At 43.6% G+C, this 15,886-nt stretch overlaps 1 protein-coding gene across 1 annotated transcript in view; it reads left to right on the top strand.

Annotated features, from left to right (window-relative positions):
- Ack-like (activated Cdc42 kinase-like) overlaps window positions 1–15,886 on the top strand; it is a 197,598-nt gene that overhangs the window by 151,668 nt on the left and 30,044 nt on the right. The window contains exons 11-14 of the mRNA XM_050169392.3: window positions 12,382–12,490; window positions 13,019–13,120; window positions 13,567–13,775; window positions 14,363–15,426. Of these exons, the coding sequence (XP_050025349.1) occupies window positions 12,382–12,490; window positions 13,019–13,120; window positions 13,567–13,775; window positions 14,363–15,426 (1,484 nt within the window). The remainder of the gene's footprint in view (window positions 1–12,381; window positions 12,491–13,018; window positions 13,121–13,566; window positions 13,776–14,362; window positions 15,427–15,886) is intronic.

The following is a 15,886-nucleotide window of genomic DNA, read 5'->3' as shown; positions in this document are numbered from 1 at the left end:
CTCTTTTCCTTTTTCTGTTACATATGTCTAGCACAAGAGCACCTATTATTCTTGTCATAAATGAGTGCAGAAATACACCCACTTGCTTGGTCTTTATAGACTGCAGTACGTACAAGTAAATAAATAAATAAAATAAACTCGACATACCAAATGTGTGGAGACGTCATGGCTGCAGTACCCACACAACATTTTATGGCCACTTGGGTTGTGTTTATTTTTGTTGTGATATGTAACCTGTTGTACTCTGGTTAGCTAAGATGGTAGAAGGAAGGGTTGACTCCAGTTCAATTGTCCATTCAATTTTGGAAGTGTCTCTCGCACAGTCTTTGCCATCATTTTATGTGAATTCTTTTTACTCTTATTTTTGCTGGTGAGGTGACCTGTACAAGTGTGGCTTGGTTGGGCATGTGCTGCTGGTGTCTTCCCTCGTGATGACGGTGGCACCAGGCACTAACATTTTTAGTGTAATACAATGAGGCATTTGTCATTATGAAGAACAGATGTGAAAATATTCATGGAATCGTTTTCATGCTGCTTTTGCTATGGCCATTCTGAACAAGTCTGTACTCTCTGTCACTGCAATTTTCATGCACTGTGTATGTCATGCATAACATGCATTTCATGCATTGCTGTGTGCATTAATATATGTCAGCATTAATTGTATGTACCCATGTTTTATTTATTATAATTGTTATTATATTTATTTATTTATTTATTTATTTATTTATTTATTTATTTATTTATTTATTTATGATATTGCTACTCTCATTTGAGAGCGTGGCAGTTGGGCGATACAGTATACATATGTGTATCAGTATGCATCTAGGCAGAACGATTAATTGAAAAAAAAAGGAAAATAAAAAGAAAACGATTGCCCAAGGATGGCAATAGAAGAAGGAAGTTGAGTTTAGGAACAAAAATGCACCCCACAGGGGCGTCTGCATAAGCAGGTGTTTGGTGTGTTGCGACACCACGTACCCGAGCACATGAGGGTTGGACCCTCCTGCGTGTAGCCGTGCGCGGCTTAGCCGTGTCTGGGGAAAGGGGGATCCTGGAGGTTGAGCCGATGCTGGGTGTTTGGACCTTTAAGGCCCCCCAGCGGAGGCAACACACCTCTTCGACCTCGGCTTCACATAGACGGCACCTCCAGACTGACCCACCTGGAGGAAACCGGCAGTCGCCTTTTCCTGTCCTCCTCTCCATTCTTTGTCTTTCTCTCCCACTTTTCCATCTTTCCTGTCTTCTGTTCATTTCTTTTAACTTCCTATTTCCTGGCGGCAAGGGTTAACCTTGTGTTATATATCCAGTCTTGGGTATACAGTGGAACCCCGTTCATACGTTTTTCACCGGACCGAGGAAAAAAAACATAACAGCCGGGAAAACGCAACAGTGAGGAAAGCTCCGAAAATTAATGAAAAAAGTGCAGCTTATTTCCACAGAGTGCGCTTAGAACTTAAAAAAGTCTAGAATGGTGGCTTGCCATTTCTTTCGCTCGCTAGAAATCGCCACACGTTTCTCAATAGCCTGGAAGGCCGCATTGCTGTCAGCGTCGCTGTGAGGTGCGACGTACCTGCAGAAGAGGTCCAGAGCCGCGAACGCTTCTCCAAAGCTAGGATTTGGCAACTCCCCGGCATCATGCGGCTCATGCTCCTCGTCGTCACCGCGCCACGGCAATGGCAACGGACGAAGGAATATCCGCGGGAAATTTTGCCCTCTTTGGCATAATCATGCTAACGTGCTAACGATTGTTTAGTAGTATTGCTGCGGAGCGCGCGCATCCAAGCAGCCCGGTTGCGCGCAGCGCGGCGTGGTTTCGCGAGAAATGTAAACAAGGGAGAACAGCTGGCTCGATAGGCGGAGCAACGCCATGAGCAACGCCAACTTCCGGCTTCCCTTTAGCTATAGCTTCACAAAGAGTGACGTCAGGGCCTCTCCTGAGTTTCCTTCCTCCGTGAGTCGACCCGTCCAACAACCATTCGGTGACCGTAATCACAGTGATGATAGTGAAAGCATTTTTCACGAATGGCCACCTAGTGGCGGCCTCTCGAACTGGCCTGCGGCTTCTTGCAGCCAGTTCCATAGCCAAGCCCGGCCAAGCCCGGTCAAAACTCGTCAAAAGCCAAAATGGCGGTTGGAGCGCGTTGCCTACTTTAGCCCAGGCGGGTTCGGGTTGTGACGCATCATGCGGGAACGTTTTCACAGCTACTACGTAACAGCGGGGTTCCTTATACATTGGATCCTATGGAAGCTATGCCGGGACCGGATAAAAACGACGTAGTAGCCGGGAAAACGCAGCAGTGAGGAACGTAACAGCGGGGTTATACTGTATATATATTAGGTTATAGTGGGAACGTACCGCTGGCGTACGCAGAATAGAATCTTTCTAATCCTGTGACGTCCCCAGGTTGGGCTCCGAGGTGGGCGGCGGGCATTCCTGCCGAATGCAGTAATCCTATATATGGCTTCAAATTTCCCCTCACTCCCTGATCGCTCCCTGAAGAGGGGGCGCACCGATGAAACCTTCAACTTTCTCTTCAAACCAAAAGAAATATTTCCCAAGTACCACGTAATACATAGTCAACACGAAACCAAGACAGTCCGTACAATATCCCCATTTGTGGTCGGAAAATGCCTGACAGAAGCAATCGGTTCTGGTTACAAAGTAACTAAGATGGGAAGCGGCGACCTTCTTCTGGAAGTGCGTGACAAGCTCCAATACAGCAAACTGACGAAACTTGTTGCGTTTGGTGACATTCCTGTATCTGTGGGCCCCCACCGGTCTATGAACACTGTGCGTGGTGTCATTTCTGATGACGACCTCCTTGATCTTAGTGAGAGCGAGCTGTTGGAAGGATGGCAAGACCAAAACGTGGTAAAGGTGCAACGAATTAAGTTAAGGCGTGACGACAAGAAAATTCCAACAAAGCATCTAATAATAACATTTGGAACAAGTGAACTACCTGATTCATTAGAGACGGGATATTGTAAACTACACCTACCACCGTACATTCCCAATCCACGCCGATGCTTCAAGTGTCAGCGTTTTGGGCATGGGTCTCAGAGCTGCCGAGGGCGTGCCACTTGTGCAAAATGTGCATCTAAAGAACACGCTTCAGACAACTGTTCTTCCACAACCCACTGCGCTAACTGTGACGGAGACCACCCCGCCTATTCGCGATCGTGCCCATCATGGAAGAAAGAAAAACAAATAATCGAACTGAAGGTAAAACTAAACATCTCTTTTCCAGAAGCGCGCAAGCGTTTTAGTGTCCACAACCAATCGAATCCATCCTACAGTGATATGACGCGCCGGGGGGCAGCGCCACATCTTCTGGCGGCCGCGCAAGTCACACGGAGTGTGACGGCGGTTACGCCATCAGCCCCCCTGGCGGGAGCAGCCCCTGCTCTTCCGCCCCCTACCACGAAGGGCCAGCAGACTTCCGAGCCTGCCGGTCCCAGGGCCACTGCTCGTGCGGACAGGCCCACAAACCCCCGCGCGTGCCCGCTGAGTGGGCGTCATCCAGCGCCTCTGACGAGGCGATGGATGTAACAAAAATTTTTCCGGCGTCTCCGACGCTGAAGGAACGGCGTTGCTCCCTGGAACGTGCCAAGAAAAAAGAAATACCCCGCATCAAGGGGCCTGGAAAGGTCCCTTGAGCCAACCTAATCCATATCTCTTGACACACACCATAAAACACTTTCAATATGGCCACACAGGTAATGCATTGGAATGTGAGAGGTCTAATACACAATCTTGATGACATTAAGGAACTCCTTCGCAAGTTTAATCCAAGGGTGCTGTGTGTGCAAGAGACACACCTCAATCTTTCACATACTAACTTTCTCAGACAGTATGCCATTTACCGCAAAGATCGCAGTGACGCCTACGCCTCGTCAGGCGGTCTTGCTATTATAGTTGATAAATGCCTATAAGCATTTACATCTGCAAACGCCCTTTGAGGCAGTGGCAATCAGAGCCGTGCTATTTGATAAGCTAGTTACTGTTTGCTCTCTCTACATTCCTCCGAGCCATCAACTTTCCAGAACAGAATTCGAGAGCTTTATCGCAGAACTCCCCGAACCTTACATTGTTGTAGGCGATTTAAATGCACACAACACCCTCTAGAGAGGTTCTCGTTGTGATAGGAGAGGGCGCTTATTAGAAAACTTCCTTTTATCTTCCAGTGCATGCATACTAAACAAGAAAGAACCGACATTCTACAGCGTGCCAAATAAAACGTTCTCATCTATTGACTTAAGCATAACATCAAGTACACTAGTGCCATACCTGGAGTGGAACGTGATCAAAAACCCATATGGGAGTGACCATTTCCCAATTGTCTTAAAATTAACAAAAAGCAATAAGTTTTCTCCACATCTGCCCCGTTGGAAGGTCGACTGTGCTGACTGGAAACGATACAGAGAGCTGACACATTTGACCTTGGATGACATCTGTACTCTCTCAATCGATGATAGAGTGTCATATTGACGGCGTTTATAACAGATGCTGCATCAATATGTATCCCTTAAACGAATGGATCACCGTCTAAACGACATATTCCTTGGTGGAATGAGCAGTGTAAGGAAGCCCGCAAAAATCAAAATAAGGCTTGGAGTTGCCTTCACGACTGCCCAACTACCGAGAACTTGATCAGCTTCAAGAAAATAAAATCGGAAGGTAGAAGAACTCGCTGCCTTGCCGAAAGGGAAAGCTGGCAGAAATACATCTCTAGTATTAATTCATATACAGACGAAAGAAAAGCCTGGAACAGAGTAAACAAAATAAAAGGCCGCGAGACTCATCCTCTACCATTAGTAAACACGCAAACAGATACTCTTGAGGACCAGGCTGACTGTCTAGGAGCACATTTCGAGCACATTTCCAGTACATCTCATTACACAGATACATTCCTAAAATTCCGGCGACAAGCATAACAGGTGACTCTGGGTGGGAAAGGCACATCCAATAAAGTGTACAATCGTCCATTTGGAATGGCTAAGTTCCAAGCCTCACTGAACTGTTGCTACAAGTCCGCTCGGGGAAGTGACAGAATAATGTATGAGATGATCAGACACTTACACCCTGAAACCCAAAAAACACTACTGTCACTCTTCAATTCCATGTTCTCTGTCGGATACATTCCTTCTGTCTGGAAAAAAGCAGTCGTAATCCCTATTCTCAAAGAGGGCACGGACCCTTCCTCACCCAACAGTTATAGACCTATAGCTCTCACTCTATGCAAATTATTTGAGAAGATGATTAACCGTTGCCTCATCCATTTTCTTGAAAGCAACAAAATACTTGATCCCTTTCAGTGCGGTTTTAGGGAGCGTAGATCCACAACAGATCACCCTGTCCGCATCGAGACAAATATCCGTGATGCCTTTGTCCGCAAACAGTTCTTCCTGTCAGTATTTTTAGGTATGGAAAAGGCATACGACACAACCTGGTGCTTTGGAATCCTCCGTGACCTGTCTGAAATGGGAGTTCGAGGCAACTTGCTGAACGTGATTCAGAGTTACCTCTCCAATCGGACGTTCCGTGTTAGAGTTGGTAACGTTCTGTCTCATCCATTTACGCAAAAGGCTGGTGTTCCACAAGGTGGTGTGCTGAGCTGCACTCTTTTTATTGTCAAAATGAACGCGATCCAGACTGCCATACCACCCCCCATACTATGTTTTATTGCGTATATGTGAATGACATCCAGATAGGTTTCAAATCATGTAACCTAAGTATCTGCAAGCGACAAGTACGGCTTTGCATAAATAAATCATCTAAGTGGGCGGACCAAAACGGTTTCAAACTAAACCCACAAAAAAGTACATGCATCCTATTTTCTAACAAGAGAGGCATAATGGCGGACCCCGCAATAGATCTTAATGGAGAATGGCTATCTGTGAGCCATGAACACAAATTTTTAGGAATCCTTTTAGACAGTAAGCTGACTTTTATACCACACTTGAAGTATCTGAAATCAAAGTGCCTCAAGTGTATGAACTTGCTGAAGCTCTTGTCACGTACATCTTGGGGAAGCAACAGGCGGTGCCTTTTAAAGCTCTACAAAAGTCTAATATTAACACACCTTGACCACGGAGCAATAGTCTATAATTCTGCCGGACCTAGTGCTCTGAAAATGCTTGATCCTATTCACCACTTAGGTATCCGCCTTGCTACAGGCGCCTTTAGGACTAGCCCTGTGCAAAGCCTCTACGTCGAATCAAACGAATGGTCATTGCACTACCAAAGGACATATTTAACTTTCTCCTATGCCCTTAAAGTTAGCTCAGATGTTAAACATCCTTGTTATTCCACTATATGCGACTTGTCCACTGCTAGGCTGTTTCGTAACCGCCCAGCTACTAGGCCTCCTCTGTCCCTCCGGTTGGAAGCACTACAGAAAAAACAGGGGTCCCTCTTTTACACAATGTCCTAAAGGCTCCTACACTGCTTCCACCGCTTTGGGAGTGGCAGGCTATCCAATGCGACATCTCTTTCTTAGAAATATCGAAACGAGCCCTGGAGGCACACATATATTGGCATTTTCTGGAACTCACGGAGAAGTACTCATGTGATGAATTTTACACAGATGCTTCGAAGTCTCCAGCTGGTGTTGCTTAGGCAGCTCTGGGACCCTCACTTTCAACATCTGGACCACTAAACCCATACACCAGTATCTTTACAGCGGAAGCATACGCCATTGTTAAGGCTATTCAACACATACAGCTCACAAATATTGCTAAGGCTATTGTCTTCACAGACTCATTAAGTGTAGTGAGAGCCCTAATTAGCTTACGAAAGCATAAGAACTCTGTTTTTAATGAGCTGTATAGCTTGTTATGCTCCGCATGTATGTGCAACCAAGCGATTATACTATGCTGGGTACCTGGCCATAAAGGCATAAAAGGCAACGCAGCTGCTGATGAAAACGCTACGTCAGTGAGTTTTAGCAACACAGATGGAAATATCCCCATTCCTGCCACAGACCTAAAGCCCTTTCTGCGCCGTAAATTGAGGAATCATTGGCAAGAAGAGTGGGATACACAAACATTGAATAAGTTACACGTTGTAAAACCAAAATTGCGGAATTGGATAAGTGACAAAACAGCACGGTACAAGGAAGTACTTCTTTGCCAATTAAGAATAGGACACACTTACAGTACTCACTCCTACCTCTTGACTGACGGGGATCCTCCTACTTGTAGTAGGTGCGGCGATAGTCGGACTGTCCTCCATGTTCTTATCCAGTGCCCTGCAATAGAAACAAAGAGGAAAAAGTATTTCCCTTCTGCGTATCAGGAAAATATACCTCTCCATCCTGCATTTTTTCTTAGTGACGAACCATTTTTTAAACTGCAAATAGTCTTAGATTTTTTAGCCGAAACCGACACCCTGAAAATCATTTGGCCAGGCAATTTTTAGCACATGACTAACAGCCCTGCATCCAAGGGCTTGCTTGAAACTCTGGTATCAGTGTTATGTTTTATTGCATAATGTTTTAACGAAAGCCATAGCCCACATCACTGCCTAGTCACCGTCATTATTTTAGCAGCTATATATTCTACATCACTTACAGCTACAGGTTTTAGGCCCTTTTACAGCCATGTGACATCTACCACGAGGAATTCATTGTGCACGCCATCAATAATACATCATCAACATTACCACTTGTCATGGCGCTCTTTGGCCAAACCTGGCCCTTGCGCCATAAAACACCACACATCATCAGGAACAAAAATACATGTTTTCACATGACAGTTAATTAACATGATACTAGCAGTGAAGAACATGTAAGTAACCAGTTATACATGAAATAGGAGCGAACTGAAAGATAACACTTAATGCGTCAAGAAATTTTAAAGTTATGTGAAGAGATGCACTTAAAACATATACACTTCGAAAGCGAGAAGACATGAATTGAAGGAAAAAGAAAAATGGGAAGTTGAAAGCAACACAATGCAAAGTTTGTGACGATGATTCATGCGATGATAAATGATTTTATTTACGCACTGCAGCTTCTACTTGTGAGGTAAATTCGGACAATGATTCGATGGTGATTATAGCAGGATCAAGTCAGTTCCATTCAGCTACTGTAAGGGGGAAGAATGAATACTTAAATGTCTCATTGTTGCATGTGTATTCTGTTAAAGTGTATGCATGTTTGTTACGTGTTTTTCGAGCCTGAGAAAATGAAATGTACCTGGACACATCTATCTTATAGTTATTTTTTAGAAGCTGAAACAAGAACTTCAGGCGAGCGTGTTTTGCTTTGGTAGATAGCATTTGCAATCCAGACTGCGTTAGAAGATTAGTCTGTGAGTCAGCGCATTTATATTTGTTGTGGATGAACCTTATAGCCTTTCTTTGTACTGCCTCTAATTTTGTTATGTTAGTCGTTGTATGAGGAAACCAGACTGTATTTGCATATTCGAGAACTGGCCTAACGAACGTTGTGTAGGCCAGTAGCTTCGTTGATGTCATAGAGAGTGCAAGGCTTCTTTTGAGGAAGAATAATTTGTGTAATGCTCCTGTGGTGATATTCGAAATATGTTTATCCTACCTGAGGTCTGAGGCTAATGTAACTCCCAGGTATTTGTTGTTCAACTTCAGTTAGTGGTATACCGTTAATCTCATATATAAAGCTAGATGGTCTTGTTTTCCTTGTTACGGTCATGGCCACAGACTTTTTTATGTTAATTGACATCTGCCAATTAGAGCTCCAAATAGCTAAAGTGTTAAAAGATGTATTAAGTGTGATGTGGTCGCTATAATTAGTGATTTTGCTGTAAATAATTCAGTCGTCAGCGAACAGTTTTATATTACAACCAATGTTAGCTGTGATGTAATTAATATGGATTAGGAAGAGTAATGGCCCAAGAACTGAGCCTTGAGAAACTCCAGAAGTAATGGTGACAGTGTTAGATAGCATTTTTTCGTAGATTAAAAATTGTGAATGATTGGCTAGAAATTATTTTATCCAGGCTGAAGGGGCCCTTTCCCACCAACACTTTCAACTTTAGTGATTAAATTGTTATGGCATACACAATAAAATGCCTTAGATAGGTCAAGTAAAATCATGTCAGTCTGGTCGCGGTATTGACAGTAAATGCAAGATTGTGGACTAGTTCTGTTAGTTGGGTTACTGTTGATAAACTACTGCGAAAGCCATGTTGGTAATGAGACAAGAAGCCAATGCTCTCTAGAAAAACGTTATGTGCTTTAAGATTATGTGCTCTAGAAGCTTACAGGATGTACTAGTTAATGGAATGGGTGTAAAATTTGAAATTTCTGCTGTGTCGCCTGATTTATGTATAGGTATTATCTTTGCAATTTTCCAATCGTTTGGTAGTTGTGAAGTTGTGAGTGATTTACGAAAAATTATGCCGTGGTATCTACTGCACCATTCCGCATACCGTTTCAGAAAGTCGTTAGGTATGTTGTCAGGACCGCTGCCTTCTTTAGGGTCAAGATTAAGCAGAAGACTAGGTATGCCAGCATTTGTAATGTCTAATTTGCCAATGCTTACACCCTGTCTGATTAGAATGAGGGGAATAATGTTATTGTCTGTGGTAAATACTGATTGAAAGAAAATGTTATATGTGTTAGCTTTCGCAGTTTCTTCCTCTGTGTGTAAGCGGGACGCTTCTTTATCATTGGTGCGAAAGTGCCTCCAGAACCTTCCGGGATTATTAGTAAGAAAGCTCAGTAACGTTACATTAAAATAATATTCTTTTGCATGTTTGACTGTAAGCTTGAATTTTGCAATGGCATTAGGCAGTTTCGTCACCCTGGATTCGTCTCCTCCTTTAATTTTTATTGTTCTACGCAATGTTTTCAGACGGCACTTTGCCTGAATTACTTCTCGGGTTATCCAGGGATTATTTTTTGGCGACCGCTTGGTTTTAGTAGGCACGTAGTTCGTAACGCAGTAGAGGACGATAGATTTGAGCATAAGCCAAAGGGAATTTATGTCAACAGAGGCATCGGAACCCATTTGGGAAGAAAGCTGGAACTCGTGATCAAGGTATGTTAGTATGCTACTGTCATCAGCGTTTTCGAAGTCGGTTACTATGGACACAGGAAAGTGGGCAGTAATACCAAGTGGTAACACGCGTACTTGTATGTCATGATCTGATATGCCACGAATTACTTCAGTTCGTACATGGTTAATATTGCAATGATGGCTGATAAGCATTAGGTCAAGAATGCTGTGAGTAGTTCCCTGCGAATGCGTTGGACATGAGACGACCTGATGAAGATTGAAGGTTAACATGAGATCAAATAGTGCATCCGAGGCTGCTGATGGGAGTACATGTCTTTCCACTTAATGTCAGAAAGATTAAAACCACCCATAAGGGTGATCCGTGAACCATGGGCGTGACATTGCATGCAGTCGTGAATGGCACTGATACACTCGTCACCCGAGTTCGGGCTCTGATAAACACACCCTAAGACAACATTTCTACATTTGCAAAGCAATTTACAAAATACTACCTCAGCATCTTTTATCTCAGACAGAACAGTAAAAGCAAAACATTTTTTTATTAATAACGCCACTCTGCCACCACGTGTGGGATGGTTTTTTGGATGACGGAATAATTTGGCGGTGCGAACTCTTGATCAAGAATGTCAGGCATAAGCCATGTTTCTGTTATAGCTGCTACATCAGGTTCATAATCAATCAAGTTTTCAAATACCTGGGGTTTATTGACGACGCTTCTAGCATTTACTGTGAAAAATTAGTTCGCTGATTTTGCACCTTGGCGAATTACAACTCCGCTTTTGTCTCTTCTGGTGATGTTCGCCGCTTTGTCGGCACGGTGATTTTCTGACCCCCTTTCTGAATAGTTTTTTTTTCAAGCAGCACTTTGTGATCCTGCTCGTCACTCCAAACATATGGGCGATTGCTAATGCATAGTTTGTCGAAAACAAGCGAAACCTTTTCATCCTTTTGCCAGTTTACCTTCGCGCTGTTCCAAAGTTTTCTTCTGATATCCCACATGCGTTTTGAAGTCTGCTGCAGTAGCTAGTTGAGTGTCCTTATGTTTATACCCCCTTTTCAGTATTGTGTACTTATTTCTTGAATCTAGTAATATGAAGATTACAGGCCGAATATTGTTAGGTTCTGCTCTCCCTATCTGATGTATGCGTTCGATAGCTACTGCTTTTAATTCCAGAGGGCCTTCGATAATCTCTTTATTCGCTGTGCGTTCCAGTGTCAAGGGTGTCTCTCCACTGGCTTCTGGTAGTCCATATATTATCAAATTAGAGCATCTGCTATGATTCTCTAGATCATCGATTCTATTTTGCATTGATATTATTGCTGAATTCATGCTTGCTTTTTGCTCTTGACAAGAATCGACTTTTCGTTCTAGGCTTGTCAATGTGTTCAATTTCTTATCTATTTCAGCTAGATGATTTTTCTTAATGTCTTTTATATCTGCGGCTATTTCCTTTAATTGTTGACTTATTTTGGGGCCGGGATTAGTTTCCACATCTCCGCCAAGTAATAGAAGCTTTAGTATAAGCACAGCGTGTTCAAACACGATACCACACAGCCTTGGGCACGGCAGCACTAACAAGAATTGGTCACTAAAGTGAATACATTTTCCGTATCGCTTTCTCACCTGAAGAATGAAGACAAACGGATTGTTAGGTGGCTGTATTCCCTGAGCGCTGTCGTGCCCAATGATCTCGACTTGCGTGTGATCGGCTTTTATAGGCGGGCTGCAGGGTGGTGCTGAGCACCGGTTGTGCACCCAGCGACCTGCGCAGGTTGCCGCCAAACGGTGCAGCACAGAACCCCATGACTTTATTAGCATGACATCCGGCACGTGGCAGTTGGTCACATTGAAGATCCCTGTTATTCCAGTCACTCCTGGTGGTTCAAGGCCCGGACTGGCGTAAAGCACCAGTCCGAGAACAAGCTGAAGAATGAAGACAAACGGATTGTTAGGCGGCTGCATTCCCTGAGTGCTGTCGCACCCATGTATATTATTATTATTAGTATTATTAGTATTAGTATTATTATTATTATTATTATTATTATTATTATTAATCTGCGCTGCCACATGTCACCATGTAGACCATCTACATGGTGACAAAATACTGCCTACAGGTTGGGACCTTAGTCAAGCCACTACAGCTTTTAGTCCTGGCCCCTCCTGTCAAAGCAAAAGTAAACTTATGATTGATTGGAAATTAAAATTGTGGCAGCCATTTACTTTTTCATTTATATGTAACCTTGTGCTTATGAGTATCTTTTGCTTTTGGATCAGATGTGCTCTGGGGTGATCTAAAGAAACACTTGCTCTTTACTTGCACGCGAAGGCTCTTCTTTGATGAGTCCTTTTCTTTTTCTCGCTCTCTCTCTCTATCTGCAGGGTGACTTGAAGCATACTGGCCATGTAGGTCTTGATGGAGCATTTTTTGGAGATGTAGCTTTCCTTGGTGATAAATATGGGCAGCTGCCGAAGCAAGTTGTGAATCCTTGTGAGTGAACTTGTTTTTTCTTTCTGCCTGCTGTAGATGAAATATCACTTGGGCTTTTTGGATCTTGAAATATCCCTTGCCAAGCACCTGGTATAAAAGGGTGAAAAAAGCACGTTTGGGTGATTCTTTCTGCGCAGCCAATTACAGTCCTCTTACAATTGCTTCTCTTAATTTACTGAGCAAGTGAAGAAAACATACCGGCTATCATCAAGCTCTGTTCCGCATGTGAATTAGAAGTTGGTGCCTGTGCCTTATAATAATTCTGACACGTTTGTGCAATCTAAGGTTGAATGTTCCTAATTTTCAACCTGGTTTTATTGATATTGAGCTTTAATACTAAAGGTTGAGACATTACTCTGGAAGGTGTGAGCGCCGCTATTCAACAAAATTTTTACTAAATTTGAGCTTGATATTGGCAAATAGCCCAGCTAAAGCAAGTTCTTGAGCAAGCTGTTGTTCTTTGGACACAGAAGAAGCAAAAAGAAACCCACACACTAGGACCTTTTTTCTTTTCTGTGGCATTTCCAGATAAGCCTCAAGAAGATAAGGACTCCTCAGACTCTTCAGATATGACACCTCTCCTAAACGGCTCCAGTTCCACCGTAGATGGCAAAAGTGGCCCTGCTTTGGGTGTGTCAATTTGTCTTGGGTCTGAAAGCCTTGACCATTATGGCACTATTTTCGTGGTTTCTGTTTTCTCATAATGTCAACTGAGGTGAACTGAGTTTATTTTCATTTTATTTTAACCATTATTTTTGCTATGTATTGGCTTGTTTAAAAGGGCATAAACAGTCTAGCAGTTTAGTTTCATTAGCTGAAGTGTCTCAACTGCACAGCTTTTGTCATCTGCATCACAGTCCACAAGGTAAAGTCACCAAATGGCGTTCCCATTTTACAAGTGACTGCACTTTGATGATATTTTTAACTGTAATATTTGAAACAATCAGAGATAAAGGCGGAGTGGTGCAACATCCTTTGCCTTTTCTTTTATGGTTGCTCTGTAGCTATGCTCTAACAAATTATTTCATGTGTGTGTTCAAAGCACTGACAAATTTTGTAAACACGTATGTTTGCAGAAACTTGGTCTGACACTAGTAGTGAGAAAGACCTGGCAAAGGAGTACATTCTTGAAAAAGAAATCTGTGCCAAGCCACTGGATCAGAAGCTTTCCAAGCCACTTGACCTGAAGAGCATGTCAGCAAAAGATAGCCAAAAACCTGATCATGAATATCATGAAATAAGCGATGAGGAACAGATGGATGCTACTGAGAGTCCCAAATTTGAGGCGAGTGTTTCTTTGCAAGATTTAATCAACTATTATTGGAATCTTCAGTGATGTTTGCTTACCAAGACAGAAACCTGTATTTCCTATGCATTAACTAAACAGACGTGAGCCCGGGTCATTAAATTTTGCTGGATTTAAAATATAGTTGTTTCCATCCATTAAATAAACAGCATATGCATTAATTGATCTGACTGTGCTTGCATGCAAGTAATTGAAAGTTAACATTGTGAAATGGCTCACTTAAGGACTAAACTTAGGGGTTTTTGAGTAAGGAAATGTTACTTAATTACTTTCGGCACATTTTCTTTTTGGCTAATTGACTCATCATAACGATATCTGTGTGTCCTATGTGTGACTTTGTGTGTTGTATCTTGAAAGTCTTTTGAAAAAATTAATGTGATGTTTAAATTCTTACTTGTTAAAAGTTTCTGCACTCTGCATTTCTGCACTCTATTGCGTAACTCACTCTTTTGTTGCTATGTAAGTGTTGCTGCAAATATTACGTGCAGAAAGTAATTTGCACCATCATTGGCTCGAAGCCAGTTCATACAATGTTCCACAATTTACTTGCTTCTACCCACTTGCAGACTCTGGACTTGGGCCCCTCATTGATGGACGAGGTGTTTCGAGCTCTTGAGACAACTCAACTCAACTTTGACTTTGACAAAGTGCCCAAAGACAGCTGTTTCGCTAAAAGTGAGCCTCCAAAGGAAACCCTAATGCCCAAACCTTCCTCTGCAAGCGGAACCTTCAAGAAGAAGCAGCTTGCAGCAGTCAAGCCCATTTCGGCTGCTGAGGAACAGACACTTGAAACGGCCATTGCAATAGCTAAAGAGGCTGCTGCACAGAGCATGCAGGAAATGGATGGTCCCTCAGAATCTGATGCCACACAGGACAGCCCGCGCACCCCCAGTTCGCCAAACAAGCGGAAATTCTCCTTCAAGTTTAAGTCAAGCCCCAAATTGGGAAGGCGCACTTTCTCAGAGGAAGCAGAAGCAATTCCTGACATCCAAGACTCTCTCTCAGAAGAGGCCAAAGAAGCGTACAATAGTCTTGTCGACAAGGTACCAGAAAAACTAGTGGCAGTTGAACCAACACCGGAAGTAGCACCAGCACCCGCAACGGCAGCTGTTAGTGAATCCCCCCTGGACACAGGTGCCGACATGAACCCACTAAGGCGAATTAGGAGTGGCATCCAAATTCAGCCTCGCATTAGAGGCAACCGTCATGGCATCCCAAGCAGTTGCAGGCCCACCACACCACACACGGCTGCGCTTGCACGCTTGGCTGCCAATGCTGTCAGCTCTGGCAGCACACCAAGAAATGGGCTGGGAGCTCCACCACCACCACCACTCTTGCAGCAGGCAGAAGCGAACCCTCTTCCACTGCCGCCAAGGGACCGTACTAAGCCTGCGCAAGTCCTGAAGCATCACCAACGGAAGCACCCGCTGCTGCTGCTTCCCGGTACTGTTTCAGCGGAGACTGCGGATACCTGTAAGGACTCTGGCAGTGAGTCGCCTCCTGTGAAAGAATCTGTGACAGTGCCGAGGCAGGCTTCTGTAAATGAGCGGATAGCGGCTGTTGAAGCAAGGACAAGCAGAAGTGAGGCTGAGCCACGGTTTCCCCCACCAAAGCCAGTGCGAACATGCAGGTTTGGTAGCGCTTGTTTAGCAGCAACCATGAATATTCTGGAGTTTTATGTCCCAAAAGCACAATCTGATTATGAGGCGCACCATAGCAAGTGACTCTGGATCAATTTTGACCACTCTGGTTTTTTAACGTGCACCTAAATCTAAAGTACATGAGCGTTCTTGCACTTCGCCTCCATCGAGGCGCAAGATTGTGTCTGCAATTCCTGTGTTTTAGGGCATCTTGCATGGCAGTTCGAAGCAGAAAATTTCTAACTCTATTGTTGCAGCATGAAGCAGAACTTCTCTGATATTGCCTATGCATTCCTGCGTGAGTTAATAGGCGAAAATGGGAATTTCTTTTTGTGCAAAAAAGTTGTTTCGAGTGTTCTTTCTTAGTGCATTTTGTTGCTAAATTCTACCTGCCATGGTGGCTTATTGGCTATGGCATTGTGCTGCTAAGTACGAGGCTCAGAATGAAAT

The sequence above is a fragment of the Dermacentor andersoni genome, chromosome 3, assembly GCF_023375885.2.
Source record: "Dermacentor andersoni chromosome 3, qqDerAnde1_hic_scaffold, whole genome shotgun sequence".
Classification (NCBI taxonomy): Eukaryota; Metazoa; Arthropoda; class Arachnida; order Ixodida; family Ixodidae; genus Dermacentor; species Dermacentor andersoni.
The sequence above is the reverse complement of the archived record's forward strand: the minus strand, read 5'-3'. Positions and strand labels throughout refer to the sequence as shown.